Here is a 20,235-nt window from a genome sequence, read left to right as displayed (position 1 = left end):
ATTATGAAGATATGTATAATTATTATCATCCTGCCTCTTCCCTTCCTCTCTGGGCTGCCCTGCTGGGCCTGGGAAACCCTCAGCTCACATTTAGCTTCTCAAACATTTATAAAAAATGAGTCCCACCCCCTGCTGCTGCCAGAACTATGCAGAATGCTTTCTATTAAAAATTAAAAACCACTCGTCTGAGGCCCTGGGAGGGCTCAGATTACACAGGAAACAAGCCCCTTCTCAAACTCACCCCTCACCACACCCCCAACTCCCTCTTCGACCATCACTTATAATAAGCTCACTGGGTTGGCCTCGACCCACTTCTGCTGCCCAGCCAGGGCGGCCTAATGTAGATGGATGATACACAAGAGATGCAGGAAAGTGGCTGCACAGGAAGGGGACGTCATAGGAGGCGGGGGTGGGGGGGAGGCAGGTCCAGCGACAAGTGACAGACAGATGGGGCAAGAAAGTGGGTCAGAGACAGAGAGACAGAGGGACAGAGATTCAGGGATGGACGGAGAGAAAGTGGGAACACATACCAGACACATGGGGAGAAATTAGAACAGGGACGGAGCGATGAGGGCTGGAGAGGCAGAAATACACGGAGACAGAGAGAAAGTGGGACAGAAAGAGGTAGAAAAACAGATGAAGTTGGAAAGTGGAGTTCTATGGAAACAGAGACAGGTGGACATACATATGAAGTAGGAGAGTGGGGGGAGCTGGAGTGGGGGCAAGGAGAAGAAAGGCGATTTTGGCCCCGCAGGGTCAAGCCCCCCAATGTCACAAACACATTTCTCCACAGTCTCCAGGGAACTCTGGAATACCCTCCCCTCACTCTTACTCTTTTCTTGGGACCCAGCCCTGGACTCACACATGCAGGACACCCTGGAGTGTGTGGGGGGATCTCATCTATCCCCCTGAGAGAGAAGACTCTCCTGCCATCCCAAATCGCAACCCACACACTCCTCCGCCTCTTCATATTTACACGGAGCACATTCAGTAGTCTGGTCACCTTGTTTGGGCCAGCGACATCCCTCTGCCAGTTGCAGACAGCAAACATTTTTTTGCTTATAATTCCATTCTAGTCAGTCACCCAACATTTACAGACTACCTACTACCTGCTAGATCCTTGAGGGCAGGCTGATGGCTTTGTCCCCTTTGTATCCCCTCCCATGTGGACACAGGGCCTGGCATCGAGAGGTTGCGTATATTTGTCGAGTGATTTGTTGATGGAAAAGACAAAGAAAGACACGGGTACACTCCTCCCTGTCCAGATTACCTGGGCCAAGGGGTGCTCCTGAGGGCCAGGGTTTCTGTGCCTCTCTGCCACCTCTCCCCCCAGAAACCCCTGTCCCGTTCCCCCCATCCTGGGTGGAAGAGCCAGTGCCGTTGCTAGGCAAGTAGATATTGCACATATAGATCTTCCTGGACTTTAATTAAAAACATCTTTAGAAGTTGTTTCTGCAGAGGCCAGCGATTGATTCCTGGCTTGGGCCTGAGGGCTGCTGAGCTACACTCTCTCCAGCTGTAGATGGGACAATCAGAGGCTCCCCTCCCCAAATGAGACCCTCGGGGAAACACACTGCCTCCCGCCTTCCTCCTTTCCTCTCTGCCACTGTCATCCCAGCACTGGGTTTAGCCATCAGATAGTGTGCTCTCCCAGTTTTATTTCTCTTCCCCTCTTGAGCCTCAGTTTCCTCAGCTGTAAAATGGGAAGTGTCAACATAACCCAAGAGAATTCCTGGGAGGATGAATTGAGATTAGGGATGTGAAAGTGCTCTGCAAGCTGTAAAATTTTGTGCAAGCTAAATAAATAGTTGTGACTATTTGCCATATATGCCAAGGCAAGCATCTGAGCTTCTGGGTCTGGGTCTGGCTCTAGCTCTTGCTCTGGAATCTCAGGCAAGTTACTTTACCTCTCTCTGCATTTATTTCCTCGTTGGTAAAATGAGGACAGTAATACCTGCCTTGCTTATTCTCCATGATCATGAGAATAAAGGGAAATAGCTCTGTGAAAGCAGTGTTTGCTGATAGCTATTATTTAGTGAATATCCCAAGAAGTGCAAACTGTACTACAAAGCAGTCTTTTTCCATCTACTAAATATGCTGCTCACACAGGAACTGGAATACATTGGAAAGTGGCTATGGCAGGGCCCCTGCCCATTTCCAGTTTGTTGAGCTCCAATCCCATGGCCCAGCAATGCCAATCCTTCCACATTCTCTTTCCTTTGCTCACAGCAGACATCACCAATCGATTGTGGCATTCTTTTCTGCCGAGCCTGAATGAGAACTCAGACTCCTTCTCAACACAGCCCTACAGTCACTATCAATTGATTAGAGTTGATGAAACTGATCTGCCACCACTTTGAGGTCGGGAGCTGTGTCTTGGTCATCTTTGCATCCTCACACACGGAGCAAAGTGCCCTACACATAGTAGGTATGAATATGTGTTAATCAAACTAAAACAACTGCTTATTTTTAATCCCCTTGGGGCTATACAGATGATGCCAAAAAATGGACACACATGTTAAGAAAGGAAAAAACTGTACTAAAACTGTAAGACTCAATATATACTGATAACAAAAGATGAATAAAAGTCATACGTATACATTGTTTTGGCTCCCCCGGTATATAAAGTAGGTGCTAATAAATGTTTGCAAGGTTGGGTGACTCATCTTTGCAACCCCTACAGAGCCAAGTGTACCGGAGGCCTTGTTTATAATGGGTGCTAACAAACATTTGTGGATTTAATTCAATTACTTATCTTTACATCCCCTGCAGTGCCCAGAATAAAGTAGTGGCTAATAGATGTGTGTTGGATTGAACTTCTCATTTCTGTATCCTCAACAGTGCCAAGTATATTGTCTTATACATAGTCGTCATTAATTAGTAAGTGGAGCTGAACTGGGCACAGGAGCCCTATGAAATCCTCTTGCTGTCCATGGGTCAGATTGTGACACCCTAGAGAAGGGGTCTAGCCTCCCCTACATCAAAAGATTATTTAGTCCAACTCTTCTCTATTAAAACTTACTCCCTTGTTGATTTTGTTTAGCCTCGAGCTTTAAATTCCCTCTCTGTTGGTGTTCTAGAATTGTATCTCTAATCTTGATCTTGATCTTGACCTTCAGACTCTGAGATTCAACTGTCCCCTTGACAACTCCACTTGGATTTCTAGTAGACCTCTCAATCTTAACATGTCTCATAATGAATTCTTAATTTTGGGCTGCAAACTTGCTCTTCCTGGAGCGTTCCCCATTCAGCAAGGCAGCTGCATCCATCCAGTAACTCAGGCCAAAAACTTCAGCGTCAACTTTGTCTCATCTCTCCCTCACTCCCAACATTCAATCCTCTACAAACCTTTTTGGCTCTACTTTCAGTATACATCCATAATCCCATACCTTCTTACCAAGTACACTGGTCCAAATCACCATCACCTCTCGCCTGCACGATTGCAGTTGCTTCCTCACCGATCTCCCTAATTCCAACCATGTCCCACCCTCTACAGTCTATTTTCAACACGGTGGCCAAGAGTCATCCTTTTAAAACATAAGTTGGCTCATGTCATTCCTCTACTCCCTATCTCACTCAGAGTAGAACCAAAAACTTTTCCGTGGCTACAAAGTCCTAAGTGATCCTGCCTCCAGTACCTCTTCCGGTTTCACTGGACACTCTTCTCCTCGCTTATTCCTTTCTTCACCCACACTGACCTTCTTGCTGTTCCTCTAACACGACAAATTCACTATGCTGCAGGACCTTTGCACGTGCTGTTCCTTCTGCCTGGAACATTCTTCCTCCGGCTTAGTGGTCCACCAAGGGTGGTCCCTGAACCAGCAGCTACAGCATCACCTTGGAATTTGTTAAAAATGCAAATACTTCTAATAGCCCAGATCAACTGAATCAGAAACTCTGGGGGGAGGAGGCAGCCATCTGTGTTTTAACAAGCCCTCCAGGTAATGTAGATATGCAATAAAGTATGAAAACCACTGTTTCACATAGCTCCTTGGCTCATTCCCTCGGTTCCTCTTATAAAAAGTAAGGCCTTTCCTGACTCCTCTATCTAAAGTAGCACGCCCCAATATAATTCCCAATCCCCTTACTCTTCACAGCCCTTACACCACAGGGCATATATATGTGTATATTGGCTTACTTATTTCTTTCCTGTCTCTCCCTGCTCTATCCAAGAATGCCTGGAACAATGCCTGGAACAGCGCCTGGCACACAGTAGGCACTCAATAAATCTCTGTTGAAATCAAATGAATGAACCCCCCCCCCCGCCCCGCAATGCTCAGAAGGGAACTTGGGGCCCAGAAAGGGGCAAGGGACTTGCCCAAGGTCATGAGGGGAACCAGGCCTCCTGGTTATGAGCTGCAGGACCTGCCTCCTGCATGAGGCTCAGCTACGCTGGTGAGCCCCTCCTCAGAAGTGTGGCTCATCCGAGGCCCCCCCCACGCCCCCACTTCCCTTTCCTTTTAAGCTGTGCGTGGTTTAATCTGCCAGCGCTGCTGCCTTTCATGTCCCAAGCTGCGTCTCTGCTCCCTCTGATCTCCGAGGTTGCCCAGACCCAATGCTGCTCGCTTGTCGGCCCACCCCCTTCAGCCCAGATCAGGAGGCTCAGTAATTGTGACTGATTTTCAAAGCCGCCTGGAGTCTCCACAAGCACCCTGGTATTGAATTTGCTTCCCCTTCAAAAAGTTGCTCAAATGAAATAAACTAATTTAATTTCTGCTTCCTCCCTCCCCCTCCTGGGTTCTCTGGCTTGTCTGAGTTGAGTCCCTCTGCCTGAGTTTTTCCTGAATGGAATGTCAGAGTGAGTGGGCTAGGACAGGGAGGTGAGGTAGGGCTGGGGCTCCTTAGGCTGGTACTCATGAAGCTAGGGGCTGGCTCTGCCTCCTACTTTCTGGGTCACCTTGAACCAGGCTTTGCTCTTCTCTTGGTCTGTTTCCCCACATATGATACAAGGATCCTTGCCACTCCAACAATCTGGGAGCTAAGACAGCCACTTGCTCGGTCACTGACTTGCTATGTGACTGTGGGTGCGTTTTCTCCTCTCCGAGACTCAGTGTGCCCATCTGTTCAATGGGGGTGCTACCATCAGTCCTGCCACCTCTCAGAGTCTAAGTGACAGTGAAGTGGTGATGAACAGGCCACGCTGGTGGACGTGCAGCAGCACCTCTCTCTGGAGCCCCCACACCCCCACCCACTCTCCACACTGCAGCAGAGGGAGCTGTCTAAACTGCAAGTGTGCCCACGTCACTTCCTTGCCTAAGCCTTTCCCAGGCTCCGTGCTTCTCTCAGGGTCTTTCGCTATGGCTCCTGCTTCCTTCTTCAGCCTTCTTTCTGGCTTTTTCCATGTGGAAATGTGCAGGTCAGGGCCACATCTTCTTAGGCTAGAATTTGAGTCCAGGAGTCGGGGCTGTTGGACCTGGGAAGTCAAGGGCTTGTGCTACCTCTGACTTACTGCGTCACCTTGGACGCCTCTTTGAACCTCAGTTTCCCCCATTTGCAAAATTGATTTCTAAGTACTCACTGGTCTCTGAAAGTCCAGGGGTCTTTGCTACTGATAACTTCCAAATTTATCTCTCCAGCCCAGACCTCTCCACTAAACCTGTGCACGACACTGCCTTTTTCAAGATCTCCACTTGGTTGCCTAGTGAGTACTTCCAACTTAGCACATCTGAAACCAAACTCTTGGTTTCCCTCCATTCCCCCAACTCTGTTCCTCCCATCTCAGTAAATGGAAATTCCATCTATTTAATTGCCCAGGTCAGAATCTCAGTGGTCATGCTTGAATTTTCTTTCTGTCACACCCCACATCCAATCCATTAGCAAATGCTCTCAGCCCTACTTTCAAAATATATCCAAAAGTCGACCTCTTTTCAATACTCTTACTGGTACCACCTTGTTCCATGCCACCACCATTTCCTGTCGAGGTAACTGCAATATACTCCTCAATGGGCAACCTGCTTCTGCCCTTGCCCCCCCCACCTAATTTTCACAGAACAACCAGGGGATCCTATTAAAACTAAGTCAGATCGTGTCACTCTTCTGAACAAGCCCCTTTACTGGCTTCCCAGTTTGCTCAGCACAAAAGGCAAAGCCCTGACTATGACCTACATGGCTGCACAATCTGGGTGCCATGCCTCTTCTCCTTGAGGCCTTCGCACGTTCTGTGCCTGGAACACTCTTCCCCCAGAGCTCATGCCCTTACATCCTTCAGGTCTCTGCTTCAACGGCATCTCAGAGAAGCCTTCCCAGACTGATGTATCTGTTTCCTCGCTTACTGCCTGTCTTCCTCAGCCAGAGTGTACCCTCCATGAGAGGAGGGAGACTTAGCTGTCTTTTCATTGCTGTGGCCCCAGTGCCCAGCACATAGTAGGTCCTCATACATATTTGTTAAATGAATGAATGAATGCACTCAAATAGACACGTAGTATGTCACATGTATGCATGTATGACACATAGTATGACACATAGTATGTCACATGTGGCAGCCACGCGTATTCACGTCTGCACATAGTAGGCAAATGCATATGCACACTAGGTATAGACGTGGAGGTGTGTGAGAGCACACACACCAGCCGGTACCCACATTCACACCCTCATTGTTTCCCGTTCTCCCACCATCCCTTTGTGCCCACCATGTTCTCTGGTCTACTTCCTCCTCTTCCATTACTGGCTGCCTGCTTATTACCCGCCAATCTGCCAAATTTAGCCTAATCTGGGGCTGACTGTGCCTTCCCCCCAGAACCCAAATACCCCTGGCCTGTGATACACAGCCGTAGAGCTGGAAGACCCAGGGAGAGGCAGCACCGAGCCCTTGGCCACAGTGCGTCAGCAGTGGGACATGGTCTGGGACGTAGGGTCACTGCTCCCTGTCCAGCCTGGCTTGCGGGCACTTAGGTTAACATAGTGGAGAAGGAGATGGCAGCTGCTGGCTTTGTCTCTCACCCCACGACTCCAGCTTCTACCAGGAGCCCCAGGCTAAATGGGCCCCACAGAGGGAGAGAGCAGATTCATCCAACCTTTAGTGTCTGTGTCCCCTGCTGGGGAAATGTGAGTTTCTGAATGTGGCCACGTCTGAGGTCTTCTTGCAGATGGGTGTTTCGATGTGTATGCAGATGGGTGTTTCCACAGGTGCCCAAGTTGTGCCCAGTGCCCCTCAGTGTTTGCAGCCAGGCCCAGGTATATGCTACCAAGTCTGTGTCTGGGGGCTCAGCCATCTCGTGAACCTGTGTCCTCGGGTGGCTGGGTCTGGGTGTTTTGGGGCTTCCTGTGGCAGTGAATGAAGCTGTCTGAATGTTGTTGCACCTGGCTGTGCCCAGGCCTGTCTGTGGCTACATTCTGGGGGAGCTCTGCCCCAGGATGGTAATGTCTGGTGTGGTTTTTGCGTGTCTATATAGATGGTTGTGTCTGTGCGTGAGCTCCATCTGTGTGAGGAGATACATGGCTATGTTGGGTGTGAGGCTGTGTCCTGTGGGGTGGGGGCCTTGTCTCAGCTGTGTCCCCCTCTGGTTGCTTTTGGCTGTAAGTGTGCCCATGGTCAGTCGTGCCAGCGTCTGTGTGGGGAGTGGCTAAGGGCTGTGCCTGTGTGTGTGTGACTGTCCCAGATGCTGCCTGCACATGAAGCTGTGCCTGCATGGGGCTGCGTGCAGGTGGATGGCTGAGCCGGTATGTCGGGTTGGGCCTGTGTGTGTGACGCTGTGTGCACATACGACCATGTTCGAGTGTGTCTCTGTGTCACATGTAGACGTGTGTTCCCATGGGGACGGTGTCCGTGTATGTGCCTGAGGTCACATGTGTGCTTCTGTCCTGGTGCAGCTGTGACCAGGACGAGGCACGGGCCTGTGTGGGAACCTGTGCCCATGTCTGTACCCTCTGCCCTGGGGCAGCAGTTCCTGTGTGTCCGTCCCCTCCCAGAAGATCAGCTCCTCCCCCCACAGCAGGCTCCCACTCAGAACCCGGCAACTCCCCTTCGCCCTCACCCTCGCCCCAGCCCGACCCTGGAGCCCTCAGCCCACCTGTGGGTGAGAGCTCGGCCACGCTGCCAATGTAGGGGCCATGCAGGAAGCGGGGTTCGCTGTCATTGATGTCCTGCACTTTGATGATGAACTCCGACTCGGGCTCCAGCAGGCGGTTGGTGGCGCGGTCGCGAGCCTGGGCCCGCAATGTGTAGAAGGTTTTCTGCTCACGGTCCAGGCGCTCCATGGCATGGATGTCCCCCGTCAGCTCGTCGATCAGGAAGATGGTCCCAGCGCCCTCGCCTGAGATGGTGTACTTGATGGCTCCGTCACCCTCGTCCGAGTCTGAGTGGATCTGGAAGGGCAGAGAGGAAGGCAGGGGGGAGGTTGGGGAGGAAGTTCCTCTCGGCCTCCACCCTTGAGTTCCCGTGGGGGTCTGTTCCTAAGCCTGTCTCTTCTTCGACACACCCATTCTTCAGTGAAAACACTGAGGCCCAGGAAGCCATCCCTCACCCCAGTCTGGGCCTCACTGTCTGGCCCGGAGTTCTTCACCAGCCGTCCATGGCTCTCCCTGCCCCAGCCCTGCTCCTGCCATCTACCTTCCCCTCTGCAGCCTCCAAGGCAGATCTGAACATGTCCTTTCCTGCTTGCAACTCTTCCATGGCTCCCACTGCCTTTACAGTGAAGCCCAGAGCCACCTCCACACCAATCTGCTCCTGCGTTGAGCACCCTGCCCTTACCTCTCGGCCGACTGAAACTACTCAGCCCGCAAGGATCAGTTCAAATGCACCTCTTCCCTAAAGCTTTTCTGGATCCCCACCCCCAATTCCCCTCTAAGATTTTTGTAGTACATCAGGCCATCCTTATCATGTTCAGCTGGTAGGATGCCTTAGCCAGTGCTTCTCAACGCTTATGTGCATGCAAATCACCTGAGGATCTTGTTAAAATGCAGATTCTGACTCAGTAGGTCTGGGATGGGGCCTCAGAGTTTGCATTTCTAACAGGGTTCCAAGCTGCTCTCCAATCTCACTAGGCTCTGAGCTCTCAGAGGTCAGGGCTGGTATCTCACTCATCTCAGTATCTGGAAAGCCAGCCTCAGGGCTTGGCATGACGGGAGAGAGGAGCAAAGGGAATGCAAACTGAAGGAGCATTCGCTATGTGCCAGGCGCTGGGCGAAGCAATTTACATGCTCACCCAGTTCAGGGTTCTTTAAAAAACAACAACGAACCCTGCTCGAGTAGGTTTTGCTGTCCTCAGTTTACAGATTTTCCCTCTACCCCTCCACCCCACCTCCCATTTTCCTACTGAGCATTAGGGAAGTGGGATGATTTGCTCAAGGTCAGACCACGGGAGGAACTGGCCTGATCTACAGCCTGGGCTTTCTCCCTCCATCCTCAAGCCTCCTGGGAGGAGCCCAGGGGAAGGAGAGGCAATACAGCCTGACCTTGGCTGCAGCATCAACTCCTTGTGTGTCCTTGCACAAGTCACTGCACCTCTCTGGGCCTCAGCCACCTCCTCTGTAACCTGTGGATCATAATAGCACCTTCTTTCTAGACGTGTGGGGGGGCTAATTGAGTTGAAAGTCCGTGAGGCCCTTAGCATCTGCCTGGCACCCTGTTACACTTATAATATTAATAGCCAGCATTGCTGGGGCACTATGCCCGGAGTGGTACCCCAGCAGGACTCTGCCGGGTCAGGCAGGAACCCTGTGGTTGCCACATCACGGAGGTTCAGAGGTCCCAGAGGCTGAGCGAGTTGGGGGCGAGGGAGAGAAGAGGGACTATTTACACAGGCCGGGAGCTATCTGACTGTCTCAACAACCGGAACAACTACACTAGTATATATGAGCTGAAAATAAGCCTTGCCCAAGGCATAATAAGTGTCCAATAAATGGTAGCTATCGTTATTATTATATTATTACTAAATGTTGGCTATATATAACTGGGATTTAATCCAGGCGCTGTTAGGCTCCAGATCTCAGGCTGTTTTCACTGCACTGAGATCTCTTGGGCAAGAAACTAGCAAACAGACTGTTCTCCCAAACAGTAACACCTAAGTCGTTATCCTCCAATGCTTAAATCTCTGCAGCAGCTCTGAACAGAAGAAAATGTATCTGATGAAGCTGGTGACCTTACTGGTCCCTGTTCCTCTCTAAGCTTCCACAGAGATGGAGTGTGAATGAGAGAATCCCCAAGTCCCCTTTTGGGCTAGGACACTGTGTCCCCCAGCCCACTCAGCAGAATAACAGGTGCCAATGAAGCCATCATGAAGGGAGACAAAAGCCCACCCCCTGCCACACGGGAGGAGCCTGGGTATAAATTCTGCTGGTGGAACTTTGTGTCTGAAAGGTGGATTATAGAAGTGCCATTTGGAAGATTGAATGGCCCATAAACATTTTCATATTTCATTAGCCGATTAATGGGCGTCTCTCTCTTTTTGGCGAGTCTGCTGATTCTCAGCAGAAATTGCGGGGAGTAAATGGAGGCGTCTGGTGGAACCTTTCCGGGTCCCCGTCCTGTTATAGATTGCCCCAATTAATGCCTGTTCTGGGCTCCACCAAGAAGCCTTCTTCCTGTCCAGTTACTGTTAATAGATTTCTCATAAGTGGCTGGATTGTAAAAACCTCATAACTCAGTTTAATGCCCCCAATAAAATTATCTCAGGACGGCGGCCTTGAATCATTGGCAGTGCTGAGGATGAGGGGCCCTGTCTCTGCTGTTTGCTGTTTATGCTTTTCCTCCACCTCTGCCCAGGGGACATGGTGATAGGAGAAAGTGGGCCTGTTCCCTCTCAGGCTACCTCCACCCACTTCCCAATCAGAACTGGCACTTGCTCATTTCATCAGCAAACATTTCTGAGCAGTGCGTGGGATGCAGGCATACCTCGGAGACATTGTGAGTTGGGTTCCAGGTGCTGCAAGAAAGCGAGTATCGCCACAAAGCGAGTCATAATCTTTGCGCTGGGTGGAGGGGGTTGCCTTCAATTTGTGAAAAATGCAACATCTGTGAAGCGCAATAAAGCAAAGTGCCATAAAACAAGGTATGTCTGAAGATACCGTTTGGTGGGACGTTTAACAGCTGTAGTCTTATTAGTCTTCATCACTGCCATATGGAATCTCATTATTCTTCCCATTTCTCAGATGAGAAAACTGAGGCACAGAGAGGGAAAGTCATTCGCTTTGTCACCAAGCTACATGCAGGAAGCCAGCTACTGATCCCATGACTCACTAAGGTTGTGACCATGGGCGTGCTGATTTTACCTCTCTGAGCCTGTTTTCCCACCTGAGAAATCAGATCGAGTGCTACCTGGCACAGATGTGGTGAAGATTAAACGAGAACATGTTTGTAATGACCTAAACACTCTATAAATAATTGTTTATTTCCCTTCCTATCTCCTGTGTCTCCCTCATGTCCCTGCAGCCTTGACGTTTTACTGCAGACCCCGACAGGGATCGCTTCTGAGTGAGGAGTGGGAAGGAGGAAGTGGAACCCAGCGGTGATGTCATTGATGTTTTTCCATGAAGAATGACATGGAGTTCATGCTGGGGCCCAGTGGCTACCCTCTGGGGACCGCAGAGTCAGACAGAGTTGGTTGGCCTGGGCAGGTACTAAAAGCTGCGAATGTGGGCTGGCCTGGGGCTACCTGCCTGCCTGCCCTGCCGGCCCCACCTGTCCCACCTGCATTGGCCCTGACTCCAGAGTGGAGAGGGAGTGCCTGTGGCTCTACCTTAGAAGGACATTTCTCAAGGCTCTCAGCTATGAGTGGAGGATGGTGCTCTCATTTATTGAGTGACTACTATGTGCGAGATGTGTTACAGGCCTCTGCAGACATTTAGCTTTGTGGCCTATGTAAATGTATCGCCATCTTCTAGGTGAAGAGACTGAAATGGGCCCGGGTCTATTTGACTCCAATGCACAGATTGGTTCCTTTGCAGCCTCTGCAGATCTGGTTAGTTTGCTTACGAAGTTTCTGGCTAAGGAAGAGAGACAGAGGAGGAGGGATTGGGCTTCAGGGCAGACACGGGGGTACATGGCTGGGGGAGAGGCCTGGACACAAGTCTTTTGCTCTGCGCTTGGCAGGCCACAGTCGGTGGCGGCCTCTTCCATCTGAGTCTCTATTTCATCATTTGAAGTGGACTTCACATCACAGATCAGGAAAGTTGAGAAACTCTGGCTTCAAGAATGGATGGGCGCCAGCTTCAGTCTTGTCACTGACCTGTTGCACAGCCCTGGGGAAGAGACAACCCTTCTCTGAGCCTCAGCTTTCTTATCTGTAGATTGGGCTGATATTATTTTCCCATAGATTCCGAGGATTCGTAAGATAATATGTGGAAGTTCCTGGTACACAGCAGGTGCTCAGAGCAGATTCATTGCCTCTCCCTTTCCCACCCTGGCCTCGGGAGAATTTGAGGGTCACTCAAATCCTGACCCATTGGAGATACAGGGACATCATCCAATACCTGCTTGGAGACTTTTAAACTCAGCTTGTTTCCTCCTTCAGGCAGCCCTCTTAGATGCCCTCCCATTTGGCTGACGAGCCCTCACCCTGCTTGGTCCTCCTGCCCCATGCACATCGCTATAACACCTCATTGCTGCTCATCTGTCTCCCCAGCTGTCATGGGCCTCAGGGGCATGGACTAACTTTGATTACTCGCTTTGTGAACTCTCCACGCCTGGCATACACTAGTGCCCTGACAACGCCCACAGAGAAAACACAGCGGGCGCTGGGAAAGTTGAATGTGTGTGTCTGTGTAAGGGTGAGGTTTCGAGCTTCTTGAGGGCTAAGCAGACGGCTTCGTTTCCATCTCCCCAGCACCCAGCACAGGGCACAGCACCAAACATATTGAATAATGAAATGTCCAGCTGTCATTAGAATTCCCCACCTGTCCCCTGGGACTGCGGGAGGATCCAGTCACTCTGTTAAGTCCCAGGGACACGTGAGCTAGACTAGGAAGGCGAGTCACTGCGCACACTTCCGGACCCTTCACCGTGATCTCATTGATATAATGATCTCGTGAATCAGAGATTCTTCTCTCTCTGTTGTCTACATCGGCAAACTGAGACTCAAAGAGGCCCCATATCCCACCTCAAGTTGCACAGCTAAGAAGTAGCAGACCTGAGGCCTGTCTGACTCCACATCCTGGGTTCTTTCCACTGCACCGAGTGTAGACAGCCCCGGAGATTGCCCCTCCCCAAGCCCCAGCTCTAGATCATAAACAACATGAAAAACACGAGAGTGAGAGGGCTTCTCCTCCCGGGGGGCTGAAAAACAGGATTTATGAGGCCATTAATTACTTCCTTCTAATTAAATCAAAATTAAATGCGAGCAGAGGTACGTTTTCCTTATTAAAGACAATTAAAACGGACAGTACAGCTCTGCAAATAAAACAAGGCCAGGATTTAAACGGAAAGCAAATCAAATAAAAAGCCTCGCCCAGAATAAGGGGTCTGTTCACGCCTGTGCTACTCATAAACCAGGAGTTCATCAATTTTCTTTAAATATTAGCAACTTAATTAAATCTGCTCTCCTCCCCACTTTAGTCCTGCCGTATATCTAAAATAGATCTCGCCGCCCACAGGAGTTGGTCATAAGTGCTGACCCCATAATTCTAGCTTTTTTAAAAAAAAAATTAAAAATCCTACAAAATCCACTTTCAGCTGACAGAAGCCTTGGGGGAAATTACAGTTCGGAAAAGGGATTAGTCAAAGTACCCAGATTGTGTGGAAATGTGGGGAGGTTGCTTTGAGGGTGGGTCTTATGAGAAGGTGAGGGGAAGAGGTGAGCCAGACTGCAGAGGAGAGCAGCAACTGCTGCTCCGGGGCCTCGGTGACAACTGTGGGGCCCAGCGGTTCCTTCGGGTGCTGACAGGAGCCTGGCGGTGAGTGATGGAGGAGGCGGTTGTAAAATAGGTTACCGTCAGGGCCGGGGTTCACTCTGCAATGGTGCTGTTGCTAAGCTACCTTCGGAATTCGACAAGGATAGATGCTCCCAGCGGCTCCCTGGGGCGGGGGACCAGGAAGCAGTGAATTAACTGAAACCGTGGAGAAGTCCTTCCTCCCTTAAGAGTGAGAGAGAGCCTTGTATGAGTGTGTGTGTGCATGTGTGCGCATGTGTGTGCCCACGCGGGTGTGTACACACAACCACTCGTACAAACGTGCGACTCCGCTGGAAAGGAGACAGGTGGTTTTTAAAAGTCCAAGCTCATAATCCTATAGTGAAGGGTAGGCTAGTGACCATGTTCCTCTCTGCCAACACACACACTTTGTGGTGAGAAATTAGGACGTCAGGTTGCCAAGAGGCTGTCAGGATTTGGGGCAGGGTTAACAGTGACCGCGTAGATGGTGTTCTCAAGGTGGGGGAAATATCAGGTGAGACCGACGGTAATAAAAGCTAATATTACTGAGCACATGCCAGGCGCTCGTCACTCTTCTATGGACTTGACATACGCTCTCTGAATCCTCACCATATCCTTTGAGGAGGTGCTAGTCACAGCCTCACTCAACAGATAAGTAAACAGAGGCACGGAGCTGTGAAACGATGCCCCCCAAATCAGAGATAACAAGGAGCAGAGCTGGGATTTGAGTCCTGCCAGTGTGGCTTCCGTTGGGCCCCCTGAATCACACACTGTATCACCTTTCATAAGAAAGAGCGCTTTGGGCACCTGTTTGCAAAGAGATGCACACGTCCTTCTCTTTCCTCCCTGCACCGAGTGCCTGGAGAGGAAGAGAAGAGGGGTTGTGTGTGAATGGAACGGGAGGGTGACAGTCATGACAGCAGCAGGAAGGTTGCTGTGAAATGAAAAAAGCCCCCCAGGCACAATGCTGGGCTCACAGCAGATGCGTAATACAGTTAAATTGCATTGGGCCTGGAGCTGGTGTCAGGAGATCTGGTCTCTTGGGTTGGTTCTGTCACCGTGTTCCTGTGTGGCTTTGGCATGATGTTCTCTGCTTCTGGCCTCAGTTTCCCAGTCTGATAATGAAGGGACTCACCAGGGCCCTCCCGTCACTGACAGATTGTGGTTCCAGGGGGTGGGGTGGGGCTGGCTCATGCTGCTGAGGCGATAATGGCTGGGTGGGTGATAATGGCAGTGATGAACCAGGGGTTTCTCTCATCTTTTCAGGATGTAGGGAGCTGGGGAGGCCATCTCAGAGCCCCAGCTGCTGGGCGGACAACAGTCCTGAGGTGCCTGAGACCATCACAGCTGACAGTTAGGCAGATGTGTCAGAGTCCTTCCCTGTCTCGCTGGCGTTTTCCTGGACCCAAATCCTTCTCCCAGGCCTGGACATCTCAGAGAGGTTTGGAGAATCAGGCTGGGACTGGCCCCCAACACACACAAGTTCAAATCCTGGCTAAGCCACTTGACCACTCTATGGCTTTGCCCTCTCTGAACCTCGGTTTCCTTGCCTACAAAAGGGAACAATGATTTCTGCCTTGCAGTTTAGTAGGTAAGTGTTTTATAGGGGGAAATGAGAAAACAACAATAAACAAACAGGCCACAGATGGGACACTTTATGTGCTCAGTTTTCTTTAATCCTTTCAACAACCCTAGGAAGTGTGCTCTCTCAGTCCCACTTTTACAGATGAAGAGACTGAGGTCCAGAGAGGTAAAGTGACTTGTTTAAGGTAATATAGTTCATGGGTTGGCAGAACCAGGGCTCGAACTCAGGTGTGTCTGGTTCCAAAGCCTGCATTCTTAGCTACCTCACCGTTAGCTGCTGTCTGGCCGGTACTTGTTCCTCCTTTCCCATCCCCTTTCCCCATTCTAGCAGCCTTACCGTCTCACTGCCCTGACTGGGAGTCAGGAGTCCTAGGCTCTGCCACTAGTTTGCTGGGTGACCTTGAGCAAGGATATGAACCTTTCTGAGCTCTATCTGTCAAATCCTCACTTTGCTCAGTTGTGGGATCAACTTCAGCCACACGTATGGAGAAGAAAGTAGCCAAGGACCAGGAATTACTGTGTCTAGATGAGAGAAAATCTGGGTTTCCTGCGAGGCAAACGCAAAGGTTTACATCTAGGCTTTCCTCCCCTCCTTGTCGACCCTCCAAACAGCGGCTTCATCAGCCTCCCAATTCTCAGACTCATTTAAGCACACAGGAAACTCCAGAGTTGGTCTCCCCCCATCTCTGCTGACCAAAACTTCCTGGGAAGCTGACTGGCCTTAGCAGAAGCCAGAGAACTGGCACCACCCTACTTTTCATGCCGTACAAGGACCCTTCACGTCAACACTTCAACTGCTGACAAGTCTCTGAATAAGCCGGGCTCCTTGAAGCCTCCAAGTCTTTGCCTAAGCTATGCCCTCTTTCCCATCAGGGTGATGAACTCCTACTCATATATCAAAACCCAGCTCAGCCTTTTTCTCCTCTATGAAGCGGAGCCAACAGATACCATTTATTGAATGCTTACTCAGTGCCAGGTGCTGCCCTGTGAAGCTGTTTACGCACCAGGTGTCTCTGCTACTACGGGAGCCCCCAAATAGCAGAGCCAGATCTTATGTTACCTCTCCCTCTCCAGTATCATATGCATGAGAGGCTCAGGGATTGAATGGATGAACAAAAGACCTTTTCAGCTCCTTATACCCCTAGGGCACAGATCTCCAGCCATGTTAACCAGCATTTACTCAGAGAGTTGAGAAAGTAGCTTTCATTCATGCATTCATTTAATGAACAGTTTGTGAGCAATGTCTGCATCAGGCACTGGGGATTTAATGGTGAGCTAACCAAACACGGTCTAATAGGGAAGACGCACATTAATTGAAAAATCAAACAAACACATGCATAATTAAGTGTTATGAAGGAAAGATATGGGACGTTGGACGTCACATAACACAGAGGGATAGCCACACACAGGGATCTCTCCTAGCCTGGTGTGGTCAGGGATGGCTTCTCTGAGGAAGTGGCATTTGAGTGGAGACCTGAGTGTGAGTATAAAGTAATCAGGCAGGAACAGGCAGGAGCAGTTAAGGGAGAGCAAACAACCTAAGCAAAGGCGCAGTGGCAGGAGCCTGTGGGGCATTGGAGGGTCTGTCAGAGGGCACCAGAGGGCTGCATGGCTGCAACGCGGAGAGAGTGGGGAGCTGGATCTTTGTAGGTAATGGGATGGAACTTGGGCTTGGCCCCAAGTGCATGGGGAGCTACCGAAGAACTTGAAGCAGAGCGGGGACAATACGAGTGGGACATGTTTCAGACTTGTTCCTGCATTTTAGATGAATCTAGCGACCAGATGGACTGGGCTTACCGACTAGCTCTCTGCTGTGAAGTGTAAAAAGGAGGACTAGAGAAGGGCATGGGGCAGGTTGGGGGAGCAGAGCGCTGGACCCTGGTATCTGCCCCTGGCCGGGGGCAGCTGGGAGGAGGCGCCTGGGACGTAGGGAGGTAGGGGAACTGGGGTCCCTCGTGTCTACCAGGGAGGTCTTCCGGGGCCTGGGTGCAGGACAGTGGGTGCGGGGTCCCACTTTACCTTGCCCACGTACAGGGGCTCGGTGCCCGTGTACTCCTCCACCACGAAGAACTGGTTCCACACCCAGCCGCGCTTCACACGGCCCACGCCCAGCGCGCCATCCTGCCGCGCCCCGGGCGCTGGCGCTGACGTGCCCGCCGCCCACAGGCGTCCCAGAGGCGGCGGCGCCAGAAGCAGCAGCAGCAGCAGCGCGGGCGACAGCGCGACTCCGACGCGGAGCCCCCGACCGTCGGGCAGCGGCCTCATGCTTGGCCTGCTCCGGGGCCCAGGAGCATGGACGGGAAGCACCAGGGCGTCGCCACTCGGTGGCACCACGGAGAGGCGCCACGTCACATGGTGGCTTCAGCTCGGCTTTGGGGGCGCCCGGCTGGAGGGGGAGGGGGCGCGGCCGCACCCCGGGCATGGACAGCCCCGGGGTCCCCGCCCGCGCCCCCCTGGCGCCTCGGCGTTTGGATCACCAGGCAGCGCCTCCGCAGCTCTCTAGTCTGGTGTGTGCCATGGTCCTTTCGCAGAGGGGTGCTGGCTGGGGCCCGCAGATCCTTGGTATCTTCGAGAACTAGGAGCCTGCAAGAGAAGCAAGAAAACATCAGACAAGGCTCTATGTGAGGGCAGGGCAGGTTGAGTATCTTTTGACCTTTAGGTACTAATTAAACACCTACTGTGTGCCTGGCAGGGTGCATGGTGGGATAAACACCGCACAACAGTGATGCATAATGGTTCCTGACTCCTTCTTGGGCCCTCCCTCACGCCCCCAGCTCTGGATCCTTCCTTTCAAGTCCCATTACACACCTCTCCTCTCCCACTGTCTCTGATTAGTACCCCCACCTTTCTCGCAGCCCCCTCACCCAGCTCCTTTTAAGGGGTCCTCTACCAGCCCCCATGCCCACAGGAGCAGGGACCTTATGAGCTGCTTCCCCTGCCCCTGGAGGATGGTCTCTCCAGCCCAGCCCACCCCCTGCAGCTCCCTTACTCCAGAGAGGGAGCAGGACCTTCTAGAAGGGGTCTTCAAGAGCCCCCAAGAGCCAAGCCTCCTCCTGGCTGCACAAAGTCCAGACCCAGCCTGCCATCCTCCACTCTCGCCCTCCCACAGCAGCACAGAGAGGTCATTCCATCCAAAACAGGAGCCCAGCAAAGGCCCTCAAATCTCCTGCTGTAGTCCCTCCACACCCCATTTCAGGGGTGGGGCATCTGAGTCCCAGAGAGCCTTCTTGCTTGGAGGTGCCTTTGTGGCTTTGGGCAGGGTCACAACCCCTCTGAATTTGCCTTTGGTGTCTCCACATTCCCCCAGAATACCTTTCTTTCCCAGAGTCTGAGACACTTCTCCCCGCCTCTCCTGGACCAGCACGGTCATTCCCAGATCCATCCACCTCTCCTTCCCTCCCTCCATCAGATCCTGCTTTCAGCAAGAAAGGATCTGAGGGACTAACTCCTACTCAAGCACTAATGATGAATAATAGCTTGATGTGGGCGTTTACAGGGGGACAGCAATGCTGCTTCAACAGAGGAAGTGTGCGCACTGAGAAGAGTGAGTGGAAATGAAGGGCTCAGTCCCCACTCCTCTCCCCATGCCAGTCCAGCTCAGTTCAACAACTCAGTTCCTCTAAGCTTCCACTCTGTGCTAGGTTTGGGCAGGATGCTAGGACAGAGATATATAAGCTCAGTTTAGTGGGGTGTGAGACAAGACCCCCAATAACAACCTAAATGCCAGGGGGTGAGTGATCAGGGCTATCTAAGGGGGTACAACCTGAGACCTATGGGGCTCAGGCAAGGGAGTGGGCACAGGTGTCTGGAAGGGACAGGTGGTCGGGAGGGAATCAGGGCTGCTTCTTGGAGGAGGAGGCATCAGAGCAAGTGGGAAGAAAGGGATGGGCATTCCAGCGGAGGAGTGTGCAGGCAGGCTGTGGGTGGTCTGCCTCGTTTGGGGAGTTAGGTTGAGATCATGAGGTATGCAGCTGGGCAGAGGACGTGAGAGGGACTGACCTGGCCCCCACCAGGTCGCCCTGCAGACAAAGGAAGTGGCTGGAATCTTTGGGGCAGAAGAAATGCAGATGACCTCCTTTGACCTGATGTTGGAGCGAGGGAATTCTCTTGTCTTTAACTCACTGACTCACTTGAGACAACTGTGAAAGTTGGTGTCTTGTACCCATTTTGCAGGTGCTTGACTACCCAGTGCTCTTTCCCAGTAGCAACTCCAGAATTTCTTTATGGAAGGGGTTCCAGGGTAGGGAGTCATCTGTTGGAAGGTGGGGGTGATGATGAGGTGAAACCTGCATTTCAGGGCCATGACAATGAGGAAACATCAACAGTCCATAGGGAAGAATGTCCTGAACATGCTGTTCCCTCCTTCCCTCCAGGCTCTTCCCTGAACTAATGGAGGTCCGGAGGACCCATGACCCTGCTGTGAGGATCTCCAGCACCCATCCCACTCCTCGCACCCACTCTGTGGGGCTTGGACATGACCGCAGAGCCTCCCCCACCCTGGTGGCCTCACTCCACAATCCTGGAGCTGTGCTGCCGCCTCTGGGGATCGAGCTTTGATTCCCCACATTATGGCCTGGGCTGCTCATAATGAGGCTGGAATTATGTGTGAGGAGGAGGCGCCGCTCCGGAGCCTTCATTTCCTGGAGCTTATGACTTCCCTGCGTGCCACGGGAACTGTTCCCCTGACTCCATCAGGCAGTTCCAGGGCCCAGCACCGTCCTGCAGGGATGCAGAGGGGAAGGGCAGGCAGGAGGATCTGCCTGGAGGGAGGCCAGGGCAGGGCTGTGAGGGGCCCAGGAGGTCAGAACAAGGGGCGATCCCCTAATGTTTGCAGGCACCCCACGGTTG

At 51.8% G+C, this 20,235-nt stretch overlaps 1 protein-coding gene across 4 annotated transcripts in view; it reads right to left on the bottom strand.

Annotated features, from left to right (window-relative positions):
* The window catches only part of CDH22 (cadherin 22), a 123,549-nt gene that overhangs the window by 52,510 nt on the left and 50,804 nt on the right, over positions 1 to 20,235 (bottom strand). For 2 of the 4 annotated variants that reach the window (XM_074317219.2, XM_074317217.2), the window contains exons 2-3: positions 17,407 to 17,970; positions 8,010 to 8,304 (exon numbers count right to left, since the gene is read on the bottom strand). In XM_074317219.2, coding sequence (XP_074173320.1) covers positions 8,010 to 8,304; positions 17,407 to 17,652 — 541 coding nt within the window. In that variant the 5' untranslated portion in view covers positions 17,653 to 17,970. Of the gene's footprint in view, positions 1 to 8,009; positions 8,305 to 10,831; positions 10,981 to 17,406; positions 17,971 to 18,699; positions 18,797 to 20,235 lie in introns of those variants that run through there. The other 2 variants (XM_074317218.2, XM_074317220.2) reach the window with 2 other exon arrangements.

The sequence above is a fragment of the Rhinolophus sinicus genome, chromosome 13 (assembly GCF_057876585.1).
Source record: "Rhinolophus sinicus isolate RSI-liver-muscle chromosome 13, RSI-T2T, whole genome shotgun sequence".
NCBI classification, from domain to species: Eukaryota; Metazoa; Chordata; class Mammalia; order Chiroptera; family Rhinolophidae; genus Rhinolophus; species Rhinolophus sinicus.
The sequence above is the reverse complement of the archived record's forward strand: the minus strand, read 5'-3'. Positions and strand labels throughout refer to the sequence as shown.